Source organism: Sturnira hondurensis, unplaced genomic scaffold, assembly GCF_014824575.4.
Source record: "Sturnira hondurensis isolate 20B ecotype Veracruz unplaced genomic scaffold, ASM1482457v3 Scaffold0013559, whole genome shotgun sequence".
Taxonomy (NCBI): domain Eukaryota; kingdom Metazoa; phylum Chordata; class Mammalia; order Chiroptera; family Phyllostomidae; genus Sturnira; species Sturnira hondurensis.
Window position 1 is genome coordinate 2,536,034 of NW_028086190.1, and position 23,956 is coordinate 2,559,989.

At 39.5% G+C, this 23,956-nt stretch overlaps 1 protein-coding gene across 2 annotated transcripts in view; it reads right to left on the minus strand.

Moving 5' to 3' along the window:
* ADAMTSL1 (ADAMTS like 1) overlaps window positions 1–23,956 on the minus strand; it is a 437,788-nt gene that overhangs the window by 269,521 nt on the left and 144,311 nt on the right. For both annotated transcript variants that reach the window (XM_037061917.1, XM_037061916.1), the window contains exon 5: window positions 12,983–13,109. In XM_037061917.1, coding sequence (XP_036917812.1) covers window positions 12,983–13,109 — 127 coding nt within the window. The remainder of the gene's footprint in view (window positions 1–12,982; window positions 13,110–23,956) is intronic.

The window sequence follows — 23,956 nt, forward strand, 5'->3', positions numbered from 1 at the left end:
CCCCTTCCACGTAGCCAGCTGAATGAGAAACAAGAATCACATGCCCTCAATTTCTTCCCCAAAGAGGTTACATTTATGAAGTTCTCTAAAATATTGAATATTCTTCTCACATTACAACCTTCTAGTTGTTTTTAATGTCATACATTGTTAAAGAGAAGGCTGAATTTCAGATAGCTAAGAGAGTGTGGCTTGTGAGGACAAATTACGTAAGGAGAATATAGAAAAGGGACAAAGAATATTCGGACTGGGCCCACAGACCTCTAATGGCCTCACATAAAGACATGGATGTTTAAGTTTACAAAAGCAACTCAAAGCAGTTAAAACAATGGGATTTCTAGAAATAGAAAGTCTTTGTTTATCCACAGGTCAAATAAAGTGCAAGCAAAAAAAAAGGACTGCTTTCTGTTTGGTCTGCAATGCTCTGTGGCAGTCTTCTGACCCACACACTGCTCAGGCGGCCTCCCTCTTGTTCTGCTAAGTGACTCACATTCCACACGCTGGGGCATTGATCTAGCTTTTGGCTGGTGCAGTAACCTTTGCATGCTCCCCAAGGAAGATGGGGAAGAACTGTCAAGGTTGTTGGGGGCAGAGGGTGGAATGGAAAGAGTAGACCTGGCAAGAATGGAATGTCTCCTGAAGCCCCTGTGCGTTTGCCTGGTCAAAGAGAAATATGGAGCAAATTGAGCTGGTGTAAACTTGAACCACCAGCAGCACATAGCAACAGAGGTAGGATAGTCATGACCTATTCTCCTATGGTTCTGTAAAGGGCTAACAGACAACTGGCAGGTCACCAGGTGACCAGCAAATTCATTCCTTTATTCCACAAATGTTTTTGAATGCCTCCTAGAGTCAGGTTCCGTCCTAGGTACTTGAGATTAGTGATGAACAAGACAAAGCCGCAGCCCTACAGAGGGCCCCTGAAAAAGGGACCTACAATTAAACGTGTTGAAAATATCACATATTATTCCCTGTTCATGGAAATTCCCAAAGCACATTACTTAGTTTCTTAGAAGCCCTGAACCAAAAAACCCACTTTATTTAACCCAGTGTGTCCTCAGTGTGTTCATGCAGGGAAAACTTTTCTTATGTATCATCTGTTAACACCAGGAGATACACCTCAGAATACACTTTAATATATGACGCTTATAATTTGACTGAAAGCAAGGTGGAAAAAAATTAATTTCACTTTCTGAATGTTGACAAAAAGCCAGCCTTTGAGCTGTATATGTATTAGAAATTGTCTCATTTGATGATAAACTCTCAATGACTAGGGATGGGTTGGGGAGTCTTCTATTTGGAAACTACTACATTTGTGCATAGCAAGGTATTTAAGACACCCGAGAATGTGCAAGGAGTCTGGTTTCATCACTTGCCCCTCGGTAATTAATTCAGTGGGTATGGCTGGCAAGGCAGGTGGCCATGCCTTCTCCCGCTCTGCTGCACAACCCTCTAGGACCCCTTTCCCACAAAGACACACTGCTCTGTGATCAAGTGCATCCATCCTCATTTATTCTAGCTTTCTTGACACAACCATGATGTCAATCTTCAAGAGATATTTCCAGGTTATTAATCAACAATTCTAAAAGACCTGCTTCAGAGATCAGGTAACCTCTTTCTCTGTTAAAATGACAAGGTTTCCATGGGAATCATAAACCTTGTTATTTCACATATGTGGGTTGCAAATTCCCTTTTTCATGAAAATTGTTCTCATGGATTATACCTACAGGATTTTGTCAAAAAAAGTCTACAGTGTGCTCACTCTCTCTCTCTCTCCAGACACACACACACAAACATATACATATAAACATATACATATATATAAATATATATTCCACATCTTTCTATAGGGCATTTTAGATTCACTCTTTAATCTTGTCATATGTGAATTTTTCCATGTGATTCATTGTTGTATCAGAGAAAGGTGAGAATAATAATGATAAATTTTGAAAGACAGGGTTACCTATTCTGGTACCTGAACTTATCTTATTTTTAGACTTGTTGATAAGTTCTTGTTTTTAAAATCTCTTTTGCTCTAAGCCTTTGGGGCTGATACTCAGTCTTATCATTAGTATTATTTTTTAAATGAAAGAGCTATTGTTAATGCAATTGGTTATATATGAAAATAGTCCACCAATCTTGAGGAGGTTTTAATGGTATATTTTTAAATCTTCATGCCAACTTTATTACTCTTAAATATATCCAATAAAATAATATGAGCCATTCCAACCTCCCCTCCCCCCTAGTTTATCAGTAATTGGACAAAAGAGGATATATATTGACTAGATCTGATAAGATGCTTCCTCTCCTGGCTCAGGCCCCAATTTTGCATAGATCAGAAACTCTGGAGCCATCCTTGACTTGATGCCTGCACTCAATCAGTTTGAAAGTCCTATTGTCATTAGAATTAAAAAGTTGTATTTCACTGATTCTACCATATTTCACATTTTAAGATATACAAAATCAGAACAAATTTCCCAATCACTGGTGCCTTATATTCTTTCGCACCAAGGCAGTAACCCTGCCATAGTTATCTTTGACTGCACAGGCACTAACATCAAAGCACCGAGTATCAAACTTGCAAAATTGATATCAGCAGGGGCATGTTAGAAAATTCCAAGATAATAGTAGAGCACATTAATTTAACTGCTGGGAATCAAATCGTTATGAGGGCTGTAGTGAGATGTGTGAAAGAAGTGCTATAGAACATCAAAGTGGGAGTAAAAAGCTGGCTAGGTCTATGTAACTGGAACTCTGAATTAAGAGACCAGCACCAAGACTTCTGCTTCCTGCCAAGATGGAGTAGTAGGGCCCAGGCTTAATCTCCTCCCTCAAACAAACAAAAGGTCGGAAAAAAATATGAAACAAGTCTTTCAAGACACAGGATATGAAGCAAAGAAGGTCAGCGATCCTTGAGAGTCAGGAAACAAAGTTGGTACGCCTTAATACTGCTTCAGTTTACTGCCTCATAAGACTTTCCAGGTGGTGGCTCAGAAAGTGGGAACTTTCTGGGTTCCCTGAGTTGAGGAGGCAAAGCTAAGAGGTCACGGAGATCAAGGTGGCTAGAGTTAGAAGGAGGACAAATTACCAGAGAAAGAAAAGCTGCAGGAAGAGACAACTGTAGAGATTTGAGTGCTTCTGTAACAAGGTGCATCTGAAGAACCTGGCCAGTCTTCTGATGATGTTAAAACACTGCACCTGCGCTGGGAGCCAGAGAGATGGGTGTGACTCTAACCCATGATGTGTTGTAGCTGGAGGGGCTTCCTGCACCTGTGAGAGTGGTTTGGCTCTGGCTTCTGAAACAGGGGGCCACACCTGCCCGGACTAACTATGGCAGCCAAGAAAGGTGGAAAATTACAAGAGTGCTAGCATGTGTAGCCAATTGTGGGAGGATTTGGAAATGAGGTTACGGAGAAGGTTCCAGGCTGGGATTTAATAAGAAGGGCAGGCAGCCATGTGGGATAGGAGGCAATGTGGTACAATGTGGGACAATGGGAGACAATGTGAGACCAGAGGGACCATGCAGGAAATAAGGGGGTGAAAGGGCTCACTGGCTGCCTATGAGGAGGTGCCACATGGTTTTGGATTAAGAACTGGAGATCACAGTGACACAGCTCATGGTGTTGGGAACCATGGGAGATCTGTCCAGTCCAGCATGCACTACTGAGAGGAACCAGGGGAAGTGAGCTGCAGGCTTCTGTTTGTTTGTTTGTTTTTTTCTTCTGGAGGACAGTATTTCTTATTGGCATGCTCTGAGACTGGCCTGACTGGGCAAAGGTGGAAAGGCAGGACTGTATGTTTGTGGATATATCTTTATTTCTAAATGGGTATAATTTAATGGCAGAATTTAGTCATTATTACAAACCTGTATAACTTTTAATTAAATAATTCCTTTCCTTTTTACTAAACTCTGGCATTGAGAGCCACAGTGAATATGGTGGTGGACATAAAGAACCTAGAGTAACAAAAGACCCCAGGGTGGGGGGTTGTTCCTGTAACACTTCCATCAGATATCCACAGCACACTCATACCAATCAATCAGTACATATATTTGAAGTAGCTACCCAAGGCTAGGAAAAGAACCACATCACATAAAAAGATTATAGGAGTGAGTATCTGCCATGCATACAGGGCCTGGATAATACCTTACCCCACCAGCCAGGCTGGAAAACTTCATGTCATTGGACATGGAGTGCTCAGAAGGGTCTTGACTTAGCAGCAAGGCCCATTTAGCACTAGCCCAAACGTGGCTATGGTTCCTGCCACCAAATTTTAAGAACCAAAAAGATCAAAGTGATTTCAAGTAACTCTACTGCTTCCAGAACAAAATTCAAGAATATTTATGGGAATACAAAAATATCTAGCATCCAGCAAGGTAAACTTTGCAATGTCTGGAACCAGGTCAAAAATTACCAGGCATGCAAATTAAACAACAACAACAAAAACAGCAAAATAAAGCCCACATTGAAGAGAAAAAGTAATCAAAACACAGAATAAACATTAAAATAGTGACACCTATATTCTATATTGTTAAAAAAACAACTTCAGGCCCAGGAAATCTCACAGATGAGTGGTACCAGTAATTTAAAGAATAACAAATTCTATACAATCTCTTTCAGTAAACAGAAAAGAAAGAATCATTTTCCAATTCTTTGTATGAGGCCAATAATACACCTACATGAAAACCAAAGACAGTATAAGCACAGGATACTAGAAACAACTATCTCTCATAAACATAGATGTAAAAAACCCTCAAACAAAATGCTAGAAATCAAGTTCAAGAATATATGTAAAGAATAATACACTATGATCAAGTAGAATTTACTCCCAGAATGCAAGGCTATTTGAAATCAATATCATTCATCACAAAAGTCTTAGCAAAACCACATGATCATATCAATTGAGACAGAAAAAGCATTTGACAAAATTCAACATCCATTTATGATATTATATTTCAGCAAATTAACAATAGATGAGAACTTCCTTAAGGTAATAGAGTATCTGTAAAAAAAAGCCTATAGCTAACATCATACTCTATAAAGAAAAATGGAATGATTTTCCCTTTAAGAATGAAAATAAGGCAAGGATATTCACTCTCACTTCTGTGCAGAAAGGCCATAAAAATAACAAGTGGTTTATAAATTGAAAAAAAAAGAAGTAAAATCATCCTGATTTGTAAATAACATGATTGTTTATGTAGAATATCCCAAACCTCAAAGAACTAATAAATAAGTGGCAAATTTGCAAAATATGTGGCGAAGAATAAAGTAGCAATTCCAAAAAAACTGAAATAAAAATACAATGCTATTTGAAAGAGGTATAAATCCAATTAAAACATATAGGGTATGTATGCTTAAAACTAATAAGGACTATCCCTCCACAATCTTGCAGCACTTGTTGTTTGCTGATTTATTAATGATGCCATTCTGACTGGTGTGAAATGGTATCATTGTGGTTTTAATTTGCATTTCTCTAATGGCTAGTGATGTTGAGCATCTTCTCATATGTCTCTGGGCCCTCTATTATGTCATCCTTGGGGAAGTGTTTGTTCAGGTCCATTGCCCATTTTTTTCATTGGATTATTTGTCTTTCTGGTGTGGAGTTGTGTGAGTTCTTTATCTATTTTAAAAATCAAACCCTTCTCCAAGGCATCATTGACAAATATGTTTTCTCGTGCAGTTGGTTCCCTTTCTGTTACTACATTTTTGCTGGGAATGTAGATTGGTGCAGTGACTGTGGAAAACAGCATGGAATTTCCTCAAAAAACTAAAGATGGAACTGCCTTTCAATCCAGTGATCCCACTGCTGGGATCCTGAATCACCAAATCAAAAGAGCCTATACACCCCTATGTTCAGAGCAGCACAATTTAAAATAGTCAAGTGCTAGAAACAGCCTAAATGCCCATCAGTAAATGAGGGGATTGAAAAACTGTGGTAGATTTACACAGTGGAATACTACACAGCAGAAAGTAAGAAGAAACCCCTTCCCTTCACAACAGCATGGATGGAACTGGAGAGCATTACACTAAGTGAAATAAGCCAGGTGGTGAAAGACAAATACCATATGGTCTCACCTATAATTGGAATCTAATCAGCAAAGCAAATAAATGAGCAAAATATAACTAGAGACTTGGAAATAAAGAACAAACTGACCATGACCAGAGGAGAGGAGGTAGGGGGATCGTGGGGGAAAGAAGGGAAAGAAGGGAAAGGGAAAAGCCAAGGAACACAAATAAAAGACTCTTGGGCATGGACAATGGGGGGGGGTTGACTGTAGGAGTTGAGGGGGGTAGGGTAGGAGAGAGCAATGGGGGAAAAGTCGAGACAACTATAACTGAATAATAAATAAAAAATAAAATAAATAAAACTAATATAGACAAATGAAAAAAATTAAAGAAGACCTAAATAAATGCAAACACATGACGTGTTCGTAGATTGAATAACTTAACATATTAAGAGATGTCAATTCTCCTCAAACCAACCTGTAGAATTATAATAATTTTAATCAAAATCCCAGCAAGAATTTTGGTATATGTGGAAAAACAGATTTTAAAACTTATGTGGAAAGGCAAAGAAATTAAAATAGAATAGCCAAAATAAGCTTGAAAAGAAGGATAAAATTGGAGGAATCAAGGTACCTGATTTTAAGATTTACTTTCCAGCTAAGTAACAAAGACAATGTGGTACGTATGGTGAGAGATCAGAATGGACTGTAGAAACAGTCTCACACAGAAATGGCTGATGAATTTTTGACATTTTTAAAGGCAATTTGAGGGGAAAGTTTATCTTTTCAACAAATAAGGCTGAAAAAATTGGACATCCTTATAAAAATTAACCTAGATACACAAAAATTAACTAAAATGAGTCATAGGTTTATAGGTAAAATGTAGAACTACAACACTTTTAAAAGAAAATATAGAAGAAAAGTTTGTGACCTGGGGTTAGGCAAGGAGGTCTTGGACCTGCACAATCCATGTAAGAAAAAAAAGATAAACTGTTCTTTATCAAAACAAAAAGTTTTGGCTCTGTGGAAGATAATATTGAAACATTTAAAAAAACATTTTAAAACCTACCTACTGAGAGGAAACGTTTTCAAATCATGTATCTGACAAAGGACTTGCACCCAGAATATATCAAGAACTCTCAAAACTCAACAGTAGGAAACCTAATAACCATTTTTTAAGTGGGCACAAGACTTGAACTAACATTACATCGAAAAGGAAATAAACACACATGTGATAGGCAAAATAATTCCTACCTCCCCCTCCTACTAAAGATGTCCCCCAGACCCATGAATATGTTCTATCACCACAGCTTATCGGGACAGACCCAGTGTAGTCAGGAGCATCCTTCGAATTGGAAGAGGGAGGTGGAAGAAGTTAGAGTCACAAAGATCTGGAGATGCTCTGCTGCTGGGCTTTGAAGATGTCAAGGGAAAGAAGATAGCCTCCAGAAGCTGGACAATCAAAATAAAAGAAAATAAATTCTTCCCCAAAGCTTCCAGGAGGAACATAGCTCTACCAGCACCTTGATTTTAGCTCAGTGAGACCCATTTTACACTTCTGACGCTCTGGAACTGTAAAATAAATGTGTCGTCCTAAGCCACTAAGTTTCTGGTAATTCACTATAGCAGCAACTGGACTACACCATGAAAAGAGATTCAATATCATTAGCCATCGGAAACAGGCAAATTAAAGCAATGAGGAGATACCACTACACACCAATTAGAATGTCTCAAGTGAAAATTTACTAACTGTATCAAGTGATGGTAAGAGTGCCGAGCAACTGAAACTCTCAGACTTGCTGGTGGAAATGCAAAATAATAAGACATTCGGAGAAACAGCCTGGCCTGTTCTTAAAATGCTAAATATACACCTACTACATAATCCAGCCATTCTAATCTCAGAAATTTACCCGGGAGAAATGAAAGCATTTGTCTGTCTAAAGTCATGAATGTTCATTTCAACTTTACTTGTAAGAGCTGCAAAGTAGAGACACCCCAACTGTCTGTCAACAGGTGGATAAATAAACAAACTGTGGTATGTCCATACAGTGGAATTATCACAGTAATAAAATACTGATACATGCTACAATATTAATGAACCGCAAAATAATTACACTGAATGAAAAAAACCTGATGGAACAGAGTATATACCTCATAAATTTGTTTATATAAAATTCTAGAAAATGTAATATAATCTATAGTGACAGAAACAGGGCAGGAGGGACCAGAAAGAAAGGATTACAAGAGGAATGAGAAAACTTTTCAGGGGATGGGTATGTTTATGATCTTGACCATGGTGATGGTTTCACAAGTGTATATATATGTTAAAACTTACTAAACTGTACACTTTAAATATCCAGCTTATGCTATATCATTTATATCTCAACAGAGGTGTTAAAAAAGAGCCCAATACCAATGGATTGATATTTCTTATGTGGATTCTTTAAAAAATGTGTACTCTGATGACATGTGGAAATAGAATGAATCTAAAATGATAAAAAAAGCAAACTTTGAGAAAAACTTTAATCTTATTTATCAATTTGTTTCAGTTTTATTTTCCTTTCCTGGATGTGTAAGAGTAATGCAGTATAGGATAAAAATATATCTATGTCTAAAATAGATCTATTAATAGCTATTAAGTAAAAGCCCTGAGTGGTCAGAAGGCCTTGTGTCATAGTTGAATTTCAATGGCAGCTTCTCTCTCTCTCTCTCTCTCTCTCTTAGTGTGTTTATAAAATAATAGTACATCTTTTAGCCAATAATGTCTTAGATTCAAAGACATGTAGTATATCCCAGATTGGATCTTCTCATCACCTTTAGGGCTATTACCATGGTCCAAACCCTCCTCATCTCTGCTCTGGCTTAGTGTAATAGCCTCCTGCCTGCTTTTCTTTGTTTCACAGTTGGACCCCTATGATCTGTTCTCAGCATAGTAAATAGAGTGATCCCTTTAAAAAGTAAATCAAATCAGGTACTTTCCCTGCTCAAAATTCTCCTGTGATTTTTATCATTGAGATTGAAAGCCAAAATTCTTACAAAATCCTGCAATGTCTGTGCCATTCTTCACCACACAACAGCTTCTTTGCTTTCCAAGAAGTATGTTAAGAATGCACGTACCTCAGGGCTTTTGCACCTGCTGATCTCGATGTGTGAAATTCTTTCACCCTGACTTTTGCATGGTGTGCCACCTGTAACTCCCTTGGATCATTCAAATGTCATCTGATAAGCAAATCTTTTTTTATAACCTATTTACCATTGCAACTCCCTTCTAACACCCTTGGCTAGCAGCCCAATATCTGGTTCTTGTTCCCTACCTTACTTTCTCCTACCCTACCTTACTTACTTTTCCAATCTCCTTCCCTGCCTTACTCTTCTCCTGTCACCATAGGACACACATATATATATATATTTTATTTAGTTGTGTGTTTTGTCCTTTTATCTGTCTTTCCCTCACACCAGTATGTAACCCCCATGAGAAAAATGGATTTTTATCTGTTTTGCTCTTTCCTATGTTTCCAGTACCTAAAACAGTTCCTCAACACATAGCACATACCCAAGACATATTTGTTGTTGAATAAATGAGTGAATTGCTGCTGAATAAATGAATGGATGGATGAGTAGCTTGTAGTATAACCTGAAGTTCAAGGCAGAAATTTCTTTAAAATTTTGTGCTTTCTTTAAAGTATTCATATGTATTATTCACTTTAATATGCATATGTATATTTTATTATGAACATCCTTTATCTCAAAATCTTTGAGGCAGAATGATAGTCCAGGAATATATTTACCCATACTTCTTACAAATCAGCATATGCCACAGTCTGAGAAGCAAAGCCAAGCATTCAGAGCTTCATTTTATCTTGATAGAAATTCATTTATAAAGCTCTTGCTACTCAAGAGAGGTGGAGAGAGAGCTTTAGGATTCCTAAGAGATTTCAAAACACGCAGAAACATATAAGAGGTTTGCAAAGCTGGATACACCAAATTGATAGCAAATAGTCTGGCTTTACAACTGAGTAGGTCTCTATAGATTTAGAAAACGCACAATATGGTACAAACCACTAAAATTTGGGGGTAAGTGAGTTTTTAATGCCAAGAATCAAAAGTTAGTTAATGTTAGCTAAATTTCACTATTTGATATTGGTTTGGGGAAGTAGAAATGAAGTGATCAGAAAAAAATGGAAACAGTGAGTGCTATTGGTGAGCAACTTTTTGTTTCAGAAAGGGAGAAAGGGCCGGATTGAGCTCTTTTTATGTTGTCTGTATTTGTATGAGGCAAAAATAATGTCTTTTAATAGAAAGATGGTCTCTTTTTTACTTGACAGTGAATGGCAGCCATTTGATAAGTTCCTCCTACTCTCCTTTCCTTCTGGCACTTTCCATCATGGTCTTTCTCCACTTTCCTGTTTTTTCTTTGTTCCCCCAAGTCTTGATAACATAAGAAAAAAAAGTTGGATATAAGTTTAGCAGAAAATGAGTTCAATGTGGAGATTCTGAGTGCTAGGAGTTCGAAAGAGCATGTGGCTGGCTCACAGTTCTTTTGGCAGAGCCTGGGGGGGAGAACTGGCAGAAGTCCTCCAGGCCTTCACGGGTGGAGGGCTGCACACCTGGCCCATACACTGGGCCCCGCAGAGCAGCCTAATCTTCCCAGCCTGTGGGTCACCCCACAGTCTGTAAATTTGGGTGGAAGTTTCTTCTGGGGTGGAGAAAACATAAATGAGACAGTTTGTTCAGCATCTGCTATAGATTGTGGTGAGGTGCATGCGTATGCTGGGCTTTATTGATATAAATCATTTTGTCATGAGGCATCATCAGCACTAAGGTAAACGAATCGATTGCATTTTGTCATTATGGAACATCATCAGGTTGTGTGTTCTATAATTTACCCACTGTAGGTTTTGAATAGAGCACTTTGCACTGAGGTATTTATCATATTTGCAAACCCCGAGATGACTTAGGACTCTCAATTTGCTCCAGTCTGTTCCTTCACAGTTTCTCCACCTTTCCTCCAGTGATTCAGGCCCCATAGGACCCCGGTCACCCTCCAACAGAAGGGTAAGAGGAATATCTATTGGAGCAGTGTGTTCAGGCTCCTCTGTGAATGAGGACTGGAATGGGGGTAGGGGGTAGGATATGAAAAGGAATAAAGGAAAAACATGCCCTTGGAAGGTGTGATACAGCATGTACTGCATATGTGCCTGCCATCTTTTTGTGACTAATGGAAAATTCTAGATTCCTAGAGAAGAGCGCTTACTCGGGTATGTGACAAATCAGTAAACAAAACTTAACCCTTCCAGGATTCCTTAAAGAGTTCTATAAAAGTGACCTTCTAAATATAACATTTTTCAAGTATATTCCACCATGATTTCAGAGATTTTTGAAAGAATTATGCCTTTTCTGGTTTCCATCCTCTAAATTCTTTAATTTTTCATCTTACAGAAAACACTACTGACACATGACCAAAGGAAAAATCTTGCATGAATGTACTATATCAATGTCTAACTTACCTCATCGTTCATTCTCTCTGCCAGAGTATTTAAAAATTTTTTCTCATAATCCCATTTTTCACTGCCTGCACGGGTGTCAAAATGTGGAGAGTCCCTGAAGCTGGCACCTCCAATGTTTCGTTTATTTAAAAGGCCTCACCTTTTCTCCTGCCATCTCTTCTCCCCTAGAGCCTAGTTCTTTTGGCAAGTTGCCTTTTCATGACTTCTCGGAATAGTTCTCCAGTGCACGCTGCCTTTTTTCTTGACCTGCTAGTCTATTTAAAGCCACAAACCTCTCATATGTCAATTGTTTTCCTTCATCTACTCACCAAGTATAGTGCACAAACTACATTCACTAAAGACATTCATTCTCACTTTCCAAAGCAGATAACACTCAATCAAGGATCTATTGAAGGATTCTGGATTTTGGCAAAATCTGGAGACAATATGCCAAGCAAGGTCAAATTATTCTAAAAATGCATGTCCTTGGGCACAAGGGCTGGCTTATTTCTGTATGTGCTGCAGCACCTAGCACAGTGACTGTCACAGAGGACAGTGTGTTCTAAACTGAACTAGATTGATATGTGACTCCACTGCTGGGTTAGGTACTATGAGAACACATGCCACCCTAGCAGGACCCAGCTAGGCAGGTATAGCTGAGCTACCTTGCCTTGATCCATCTAGATGCTTTACAAATATCCTACCATGGACGGAACTGCGGGACAGTTCAGAGGAATGAATATGTGCTTAGGCCCTGGAATCAGACTCTGAGCTTACATCTTGAGTCTGCTGCTTTATAGTTGTAAGACTTTGACCAAGTTACATAATCTAAGACTCAGTTATCTTATTGTAACATGGAGATAAACAGGACCTCACTAAAAGATTGGTATAAGGATTAAATGAGATGATCATGAACAGTTTCTAGCACATACATAAACAGAGCAAGCATACATTTATTGTGCTGGTGTAGCACAAAAAGCCACTGAATGGCTTCACAAAATCACTGCCTGACATTAATTCTGAAAAAAACCTGTGACCAGCACTGATCCCAGGTTGGTTTGTATAATGAAGACCACACAATTTCACCACAGTCAGAGTGAATTTGCTCTGATCTGCCCAGGCTCCCTGTTGTATTCCACCACGCACATCTGACTACATGCAAGGTAGCAGCTGGGATGCAGTCTGTCCTCATGTCAGGAAAAAAAGCTCATGCCTGCATGTAGACCCATGTCTAGTTTACTCCTAATGTACCTCAAAAGGAAAGGTTTCCGCTTTGGGTTTGCAATGCGTGACCTGACTTGCCCCATCTAAACTAATCCACAAAGCAGGGTCGTGAATTTTTCCACAATATTTTCAGGGTCATGACTTTTTCCACAATGTGTTCATTTTGGTGAGAGTATTATTCACTAGTTGCTGAGGGAAGCTAAGCATGGGTGGGAGGGGAAAGAGATAAGTCAGAAGGCCCAAAGATCGCCCTGTCTCTGTGGTGTCTTACATTTGGATGTGGTTGGCTGGGATTTATACTGCCCTCGGACCAGCCTGCAGGTGGACCCATCTCCATTGCAAACTCCACAGTTATCTTCCTTGGCGACACTCCCAAGCTGGTGATCACAGCCAACAATCTAAAAAGAGAGAAAGATGTGTAATTCAACCAGGTCTCTGCTGCTGGACCACAGATCCCACCATCATCCTTGAAGAAAAATAAAACATGTTTCCCATAAAGGGGACTGCATTTAGCTGGATCAAGCTGAAGAAAAGAAACAGCATGGGTGAAGGTGTTTTATAGTTGAAAAAAACAAACAAACAGAAAGATAGTTGGGATGGGGGAGGGAGGGCAGAGAAAGAGAAGGGGAAGAAGGGAAACAGGGTGAGAAGGTGAAGAAGAGAGGAAGAGCTTGCACTATTGATAGTGCAGAAACTTAATTCAACAATAATTCCCACTGTTCATAGTTATGATTCACCCACATCACACACACACACAAATACAACCATGAGGTAACTGATACAGGAAAAAAAATTAATGAATAATCTCCATGTTTCATATGTTCCTTAGAATGTAAGATGAACAGGGGTAGGGATTTTGTATATTGGGTTCATTCATGTATTCCAAGCAACTAGAACAGTGCCCAGAAAATTGTAAGACTTAATAAATATTTGCTGAATGGTAATGAAAATACTTCTTTTTTTCTAGCTACAAGAAGAGAAACAGAATCACACAATCAGCTGAAAGAAACAAGGTTGCCGTACCTGTGTGTGGTAGACCAGGGGGCCTGAGATGGAGGGCAGCAGAGATACCCAACACTGAGAGCCTGCTATGTGCCTGGATTGTATCAGGCACAATGCATGTAGCTCATTAATTCAAAAGTCATGTAAGATAGTCCCATTTTATAGGTCAGGTCATGAAGGTTGCTAAGGTCACTTACTTGTCTTGCCAAGGTCACTTAGTTAATAAGAAGACAAGTTCTAAATGCATCTAACAAAATATTTATAGTTAGTCCAAGTCAGGCTTAACAAAATCACAAGCATTTATCAAGCATATGGGCAAACTCATTTATATTTTTACTCTTTCCTTTTCAATGTTCCAGTTAAAAAAAAGATTCAAATCCAAACTCTACCATTGTGTCTCTCTAGTTCTCATTCGATCTAGTATCAAAACACTTATTCCACTCTCAACCTATTTCAACTACTGTCTTTGACGAAATAAAGTGGAACTGTAATGACATTTAAAGGGGCTTATCTCCACAAAGTCCCCACAATTCATCCTTTCAAAAATCTAGTTGTTAATATGACCTTTCTTTGAGACCTGATTTTTCTTTCTGTACCTTTAATTAATAATTGCAAACACATGTTTAGACAAAGGCTAGAAAAATACAATTATTTAACACTGTGTTTAAATGTACGATGTTTTAAAAAGTGTTAATGTGTTTTTTCTCATTAAAAGCACATAGGCTTTTAAATTGGCCTGACAAAGCACCCACTCCTTCAACAATTGTACCTTTTTTGAAATGTGAAGATGTCATTTAGAAAATACAGTGCCTGGCTCTTAGGTCAGGAGCAAAGGTAGGCTAACTTCATCTGGAAAGGTTCACTGTGGTGAAGCAGCAACACCCCTCAGCAGGTTCAGAGGCTGCAGTGAGGCCACATCAGATCTTACCAACACTCATCCACACAGAGCCAAGGGCGTGCTCGCTTAAGACTTCTTTGATGTACTTCTATATGACTGTAATAAAGTTATTTTCAAAAATAACCCACACCTCTGCTGAACAACTTCTGTACTCACTCTTATGTCCTGAGTAAAGTATGAAATGGGAGTGTAGAAGTAACTTGCTTACAAAAAATCATTTAATTATTCAGCCAACAAAAATTCAAGGTCTGCTATGGGCCAGGCATCGTGCAAAGAACAAAATCCAAACAAAATGGTGAGTTTAAGCACACAGGGGCTCACCCTCCTGAGTCTAGTGGTGGAGGGTCATTATCACTCCAGTCATCAAACATGATAAATGCAAAATGATAATCATTACACAAGCTGTAAAGCTATCTTGTAAAACAAGATACATGTTAGACTGAGAACATAAAATATAGAGAATTTGATCAGGTTTTGGAGGCCAGAAGAGATATCCCTAAGGAAGTGTCTCTTGAGCTGACATGTGAATAGGGACTCAGAGGTAACAAGGCAAAGGGGAGGTGTTGCTGGGACGTTTAGAGCATTCTTTAGTCTTGCCTAGATCCTAGCTAACTAGAAAGTAAGCAAAAAGCAAAACTGGCAAAGGAAAAAAATCACAACAAAATATCTGAAAATTAAGTAATCTGAGTGCCTTAGTAGGGTCGAATCCTTAGAGAAAACATGACAATGTTAATTTAGGCAGAAATCAAAGAATCTTTGACTCTGCTGTTGTTTGGATTTGGAAAGAGATGAAATTTATCTTACAAGATACTCAACTCTGAGCAGGACAAGATGGGCAGTGGGCATGGGAATACACTCTTAGGTGTCTCAAAGCTAAGTAGGTTTATTTTTTTAAATTAAAAAAAAATTTGGGGTTTCTCAAAAGATGTAAGTTTTTTTGGAAAGTTTTTAATTGGTTCCAATGTCTCTAAAGGAGCCAAAAAGAAGATAATCATGAAAATCTCTCTAGTCCCAAAGATTTCTTGTGCTTCTAAAGCCATTTTAAGAGAATAATCCAGCTGCACAGATCCAAAGTAACAATCATGTTAGGGATAGCTAAATAGAAGGTGACATATTTTAAGGCTAACTTGGGCAGACCACCAACAGCTCTCAATGCAGGCTTGCGGACCTCAGGATATGAACCAAATCAGTTCAAACTGGGCTTTGTTTAACTTCAGAATTGAAAAGACAAACATCACCCTGACACAATTCCTTCCCCCTGCCCCGTATCAATTCCTTTTGAAGATGCCAGAAATTTCTCATTCAATTAATTACTTTTAAAATGTGGAATACTTTATCATCATATAAAATGTTCTCATTTATGTCCAAGTGGAAAATTATTTGCAGTTATATCAGGAACATTATTGTTGACATATCTTAATCTTTTGATTTTTATAACTGTTAGATTAATTAAAAACTAGTTGAATTTATTTTAACAGCTATCATTAATAACAGAGAAAAAATAGAAACACAGAACTGGGCTTAATCAGCAGGTATAATGTCAGACCCTCTGTACCTTTGCACATGCTAATACTTCTGCCTGGAAATAATTCTTCATTTGGCAGACTTTCCCAATTCTGCATTTGGCAAACTCCTATTCATCCTTCAAACCTCAAATCATCTCAAAAAAGCATTTTCCAGATTCCAGAGTTAACTGTTTTATTGCTTCATGCTTCCTTAGCCTTTTGCTCATAACTTCATGTGGGAGGGATAATGGTTGCTATTCAGTATCCATCTTCCCTATTTTTCTCAGTAACAAAACTTCAATTTTATTTTGGGTGGTGATATACCCAGTTAAAAGAATATACAGTGACTTCCGGTCAAGATGGAGGTGTAGGTAGACACACTGTGCCTCCTTGTACAACCAAAATAAGGACAACAAAAAGTTAGAAACAAAAAAAATAACCAGTATTGACAGAAAATTGAACTGTATGGAAGTCTGACAACCAAGGACTTAAAGAAGACATACTCATCCAGACCGGTAGGAGGGGTGAAGTTGGCCAGGTGGGTGGAGAGGAATCACGGAAGAGTGATGGCTAATGAACCCAGGGCGTGCAAGGCAGCAGCGGGTGGACCAAGTGAGGTAGTGGATCATGGAGGGGCATGGCACACAAGGTGGCTGGCTGCCTGGTTTATTTGTGCATCCCAAATTCACACACAAATAAACTAGGCACAATTGGGTTGAGCAAGACAGACTGTGCAACCCAGGGTTCCAGAGTGGAAAAATAAAGCCTCAAAAAACACCAACTGAAAAGACCTGTGGGGGGTTGACTTTCCAGGAGAGACTCCCAGCCTCACAGGAGAGTTCACTGGAGAGACACATAGGGTTCTAGAACATACACAAGCCCACCCACATGGGAATCAGCACCAGAAGGGCCCAGTTTGCTTGGGGGAACCAGCAGAAGTGACTGAAATCCGGCAGAAAGCAGAACAAGCACCAGTGATCCCTCTCTGACCACTCCCCCACATACAGCATCACAACCCAGTGATGTGGGTTGCCCTACCCTGATGAACACCTAAGGCAACGCCTCTCACTACATAACAGGCACGTCAGGACAAAAAAATGGCCCAAATGAAAGAACAGATCAAAGCTCCAGAAATAATACAACCAAGTTATGAAGAGACAGCCAACCTATCAGATGAACAGTTAAAAACACTGGCAATCAGGATGCTCACAGAATTGGTTGAATTTGGTCACAAATTAGATGAAAAAATGAAGGCTACGCTAAGTGAAACAAACAAAAAATGCACAGGGGACCAATAGTTCTTGGAAGGAAACTGGGACTCATATCAATGGAGTGGACCAGAAGAAAGAAAGAAACAACCAAACAGAAAAGAATGAAGAAACAGGAATTCAAAAAAATGAGGAGTGGCTTAGGAACCTCCAGGAAACCTTTAAACGTTCCAACATCCAAATTATAGGGGTACCAGAAGGGAAAGAGGAAGAGCAACAAGTGGAAAACCTATTTGAACAAATAATAAAGGAGAACTTTTCCAACCTGGCAAAGGAAATAGACTTCTAGGAAGTCCAAGAAGCTCAGAGAGTCCCAAAGAAGTTGGACCCAAGAAGGAACACACCAAGGCACATCATAATTGCATTAGCCAAGATTAAAGTGAAGGAGAGAATTCTAGAAGCAGCAAGAGATAAGGGGACAGTCACCTACAAGGGAGTTCCCATCACACTGTCAGCTGATTTCTCAAGAGACCTTATAGGCAAGATGGGGCTGGAAAGAAGTATTCTAAGTCATGAAAGGCAAAGACCTACATCCAAGATTGCACTATCCAGCAAAGTTTTTGGATGGAAGGGCAGATAAAGTGCTTCTCAGATAAGGTCAAGTTCAAGGAGTTCAGCATCATCAAGCCCTTATTTTATGAAACATTAAAGGGGCTTATCTAAGAAAAAGAAGATAAAAAATGTGAACAGTGAAAGGACAGCAAACTTACAATTATTAACAACCATGTCTAAAACAAACAAACAAACAAACAAAACTAAGCAAGCAACTAGAACAGGAACAGAACCACGAAAATGAGATCACATGGAGGATTAGCAACAGGAGAGTGGGTGGAGGATAGAGGGGAAAAGGTACAGAAAATAAGTGGCAAAATAGACAGGGGGAGGGCAAGAGTAGTGTGGGAAATATAGAAGCTAAAGAACTTATCAGCATGACACACAGATGTGAACTAAAGGGGGGGAATGTGGGTGGGATAGTGTGTGCAGGGTAGAGAGGAGTAAAGGGGGGGGGAATGGGACTACTGTAATAGCATAACCTATATATTATATTTAAAAAAGAACATATTGCTCATTAGCTATGTGATGAAGTTGTAATTAGTGAAATAAAAATAGAAGTATGTGGGATTCCTGGGAAGGCAACTTATACAAGTCGACTTAGCTGGGGAAGGTCTCTTCTGTCTTTCACCTTCCTCCCTTTCTTCCTCCCTCCATTCCTCTCTCCCTCCATTCATTCCTTCCTTCCTGCCTTCCTTTCTGTTGACTCCAGTTGCTGTCTGGAAGAATGGGACAATCCTGAAACTGGAACCGTGCTTTAAGGTAGGCAGAGCAGAAAGAGACAGAGTCTGGTCCTAGAACCCTCCTTGGACTGATCATATCTTGCCTTGACTTTTGTGAGAGAGTAAATTCTGTAAGCCAGTATTCTTTCAGGGTTCCTTTTATATATTCTCAATTCAAATAGTTATATAACTTATACTGAGTTTAATCTATTAAGATGGCTGTCTCTACACAAGATTGTGGGCTATTTGAGAGCCCCTGTTGTATTAATGTTTGTTGTTTCTGCCACTTATCAGCATTTGACATTTGAAATGCACAATGAATATTGTTGAATCAGTGAAAAACATACCACCAAACAGAATAATTTGCTAATAATTTCAGTGAAGGCTACAGAGAGGCAACCTGAGATTGCAATCATTGATGACACACTTGTATATGAAATGTACATCTGGTATGTTTATATGTGTTTACTTGTATCTGTGTACACAGAGAAACAGATATATCATTAAGGAGACCATACTTGACTCTGTCCTTATGCATGAACAAGGATTACTGTGAAGAGCCCTGGCTGGTGTGGCTCAGTGGATTGAGTGCCAACTTACATATAAAAATGTTGCCAGTTTGATTCCCAGTCAGGACATATGCCTGGGTTGAGGGCCAGGTCCCCAGTAGTGGCTGCATGAGAGGCAACCACACATTGTTGTTTCTCTACCTCTCTTTCTCCTTCCCTTCCCTTCTCTCTAAAAGTAAATAAATAAAGTCTTAAAAAAAGAATTACCATGAAGAGGTACACTGTTTTTAAATATATTTTATTGATTATGCCATTACAGTTGTCCCATTCCCCCTTCACTCCCCTCCACCCTGCACACCCCTCCCTCATCACTCCCCCCTTTCGTTCATGTCCATGTGTCACAAGTTCTCTAGATTCTGTATTTCCCATGGTATCCCTGCCCTCCCCCTGTCTATTTTCTACCTACCACCTATGCTACTTATTCTCTGTACCTTCTCCCGCCTTCTCCTCCTCCCACTCCCCTATTGCTAACCCTCCATGTGATCTCCATTTCTATGTTTCCACTCCTGATCTAGCTGTCCTCTTGGTTTGCTTTTGTTTTAGGTGTGGTTGTTAATAACTGTGAGTTCGCTGTCCTTTCACTGTTCATATTTTTATCTTTTTTTCTAGATAAGCCCTTTAACATTTCATATAATAAGGGTGTGGTGATGATGAACTACTTGAATTTGACCTTATCTGAGAAGCACTTTATCTGCCCTTCCATTCTAAATGAAAGCTTTTCTGGATAGAGCATTCTTGGATGGAGGTCTTTGGGTTTCATGACTTGGAATACTTCTTTCCAGCCCCTTCATGCCTCCAAGGTCTCTTTTGAGAAATCTGCTGACAGTCTGATGGGAACTCCTTTGTAGGTAACTGTCTCCTTATCTCTTGCTGCTTCTAGAATTCTCTCCCTCATTTTAATCTTAGCTAATGTAATTATGATGTGCCTTGGTGTGTTCCTCTTTGGGTCCACCTTATTTGGGACTCTCTGAGCTTCCTGGACTTCCTAGAAGTCTATTTCCTTTGCCAGATTGGGAAAATTCTCTTTATTATTTGTTCAAATAAGTTTTCCACTCGTGGCTGTTCCTCTTCCCCTTCTGATACCTCTATAGTCTGGATGTTGGAACGTTTAAAGATGCCCTGGAGATTCCTAAGCCTCTCCTCATTTTTTTGAATTCTTGTTTCTTCATTATTTTCTGTTTGGTCATTTTCTTCTTCCTTCTGGTCCATTCCCTTGATTTGAGTCCCAGTTTCCTTTCCATTACTATTGATTTCCTGTGCATTTCCCTTCATTTCAATTAGTTTAGCCTTCATTTGTTCCCTTCATTTCAATTAGTTTAGCCTTCATTTGTGACTAAAATCAACCAATTCTGTGAGCATCCTGATCACCAGTGTTCTGAACTATGCATCTGAAAGGTTGGTTATTTCTTGGTTGCTTAGAATTATAGGCTCTGGGGCTTTGAGCTGTTCTTGAGTCATAATGTTTTGGTCTGTTCCCACCTGTTATGTATGAGGGGTGGAGCCTTAGGTGTTCACCAGGGTGGGGCAACCCAGTTGCTGGGTTGTGACGCTGTATGTGGGGGCAGGGTCAGAGAGGGAAAAATAATGGCACTTTGCTCTGCTCCACTCTCTCTCAAATTTCTGTTCCCTCTGCGGCTTCCTACAAGCAAATTGGGCCCCTCTGATGCTGGTTCCTGGGTGTGTAGACCCGTGTACTCTCCAGGACCCTGTGGGTCTCTCCAACGAACTCTCTGTGAGCCTGGGAACCTCTCCCGGCTCCTTGACCCTGAAAATCTTTCCAATTGCTGCTTTCAGGCTTTAATTCCCATCGCTGGGGCCCTAGCCTGAGCGGTCTGTCTCATTGTTCGCTCCTTCGCTTGGTTTATCTGTGCACGAATGTGTGACCACAGCCAGCCAGCTGCCCTGAGCCCTCACCGGGTCCGCCCGTTTCTACCCCATGCCTGGCATCTGCCAACTGCCGCTGCCTACACTCCTGGGTCAGTCAGACCCCACTCTACCACTGACTCCGCCCCCTTACCAGTCTGGCTGAATGGTTCATTGTTGTTGGACTTTCGTACAGTTCAATTTTCTGTGTTTTGGCTGAGTTTTTGTTACTAAAACTTCATTGTCTTTAAATTTAATTGTGGGAGGGGGCACAGTGTTTCCACCTCCACCTTGGCCAGAAGTCAAGAGGTACACTTTTTAAGAAACTATTTCCCAAGCACCTATGCTTGTTACCAGTGAAATGTCATGGAAGGCAGTGTTGAGGTTGCTGAGTTCCCAGACCCACCCCATTCTGGACCAAACATTAAAGTGAGATAATGACCACTCATAACTTTGGCAATTGCATAGAATTCTTTTGTAAGGAATGAAAAACTAACTGGGCTATTTTGGATATGGATGTTTTGGCCTAATGCAGCTCATTAGTATTCTGCTATTGGGTGATGGCTCAAAACTGTGGTCTAACCCCTTCCACACCCATTTAAGATGATTGCACAGTGTTGTTTTCCTTCCTTCCTTCCTTCCTTCCTTCCTTCCTTCCTTCCTTCCTTCCTTCCTTCAACAAAGTTTTTGACTCTGGTGACATAAAACGTGAGAAACTCCAAGATTTTTTTATGGTTTAAACACCCTTAGCAAGGACATCAATCTTTGCTTTTCTGTCTTAAATATATGTCTTTTGCATATATAGATGCACATAGACATGTGCTCTTCTGTCTTTTGAGCAGAACACACACACTTAGCAGTGCTTATTTTCCTTCATTCTTCTTCAGGGTTTACTGTATGTAGGGGGAAAAGCCTCTCTCCAAACAGAAACGTAGGACTATCACATCCAGTCCAAGTTGGCTCACAGACATTTAGCATGTCGTGCAGATTTTAGGCAACAGGCCTGCAGTATGTGCTGATAGGGGTTTCTTCCTTCACTTTACACAGCTGATAGCAAGTGAACAGGCAGAACACAAGACTGAAACTCTCTAGACACTGAAATATGTATAATAAAATGTCTTCACTAGGAGCCACAGGAGAAGAAAGGATCATCATATAAATAATTTGGAGAATGTAAATAAACACAATCCATAAGCAGATACCATGCCCCAAACTGACATGCTTAGGTAGGTTCACACTGGCCACATTTCAAATTGTTTCCCATAAGGACCTCAATTTCTAGCATTAAATACTGAGCCAGTGATGTCAAGCCTTTCTTGGTCCAACACCATGAGGTAAGAAAATTTTAAATCCCTTTATTTTCATCACTGAGAAAGACAAATATGGAAAACTAAACTGTGCAAATCTGATCACAGCTGGTCTTATTTATAATTATTTAATTCAGATAGAACCTTATGGGGAAGAGTGTGCTTTTACACACATTATAACTCACTATTTTTGTTAACAGAGAAGATAGTATATCTCCAACATTATCTTCAAAAGATTTACATATTGATTGATTTGCTTATGCCTTACCTTATTATAAGAAGGCTTCTAACATATACATATGATGTAATATGATGTAATTCTTGAATGAAATGGAAAAATGCGGAAAAGAGAATATGGTGCTAAGAAAGATGAAGAAAGCCATAAATGAGACAACTGCATAGAATGCACACTGTAAAGTCCTATACATTTGCTAGAGGGGTCACATAGGTGGATGCGAGCGTCCTAGAAATGAGAACATCAGGATTTACAAGGCTGGTAGCACCTACCAGATCTTTTAGAAAATGTACTTGGATAGAGTAATGCATTCCATGTAGTAGATGCATGTTAAATGTGTATGTAATTAATGAATGACAAACTGGCTCAGGAGAACAGAGAGTACTGGAGTCCTGGATATATGTGTGCTGTGAGTGTCCTGAAAGAGTGTCACATAACAATGTCCCAATAACATCTGAGAAAATAAGCACAAGGATTTTTAAATAACTTGTTTTTCAATAACCTTTGATGAACCCTAATGGTCAGGGAACATTGGGTAAAAGCAAATTTAAGAAGCCAAAGCAAATCGTCCAGGCACAGAGCGTGGTGATGGTCTGGTTTTAAAAAAGGATAAATGTTACAGTACTTAGAGCTGGGCTGGCATAAACATGGCTCACATGCAGCTGCTTCTCCTGGCAGGATCCACAGCAGACATTGCTAATCAAGGGCAGCACTTCTTGCCACTGAGATTTCATGCAGCCCCAGATACTCTACTACATTGTGCCCTTGAAGCCAAATCCAACAGATGATAGCTCTCATGCAAGGAGGCTAAACCAATATACAATCCCAGAGTCATAGAAATGAGTTGAATGACTATCTTTTAGGCAATTCTCCAATATTTCTCCTAAGATAAACATTCTCTTAAGATATGAATGATTCAGGTACAGATTATAACACTGTGGTTTACAGAATATAAACAACTTACCTAAGGTTACATAGCTAACACAACCATAATTCTAACTTGGGATTCCTAAGTGTACTAGGATGCCTGTGAACCATGGAAACACACTGTGAAGTATTTATTATGGCAATGGCAAACAGTGGTAACAAGGTTGAATATTTCCATCCAGATCACTACCACTAGAGACAGACTTATGCCCAGGGATGAATAGATGGCTTCATCTGTGCAGTGTGATTTGGAAGCACATATAGAAAGTAAATGGGAACATATCACTTCACATCTATACCTCTGTTCCACACCTCCCTGATTATCCTTTCCCCCACCCTCACCTACATATGCGTATACAAAAGCTATGTCTCTCATGGTTTGCTATGGAGGCCTAGA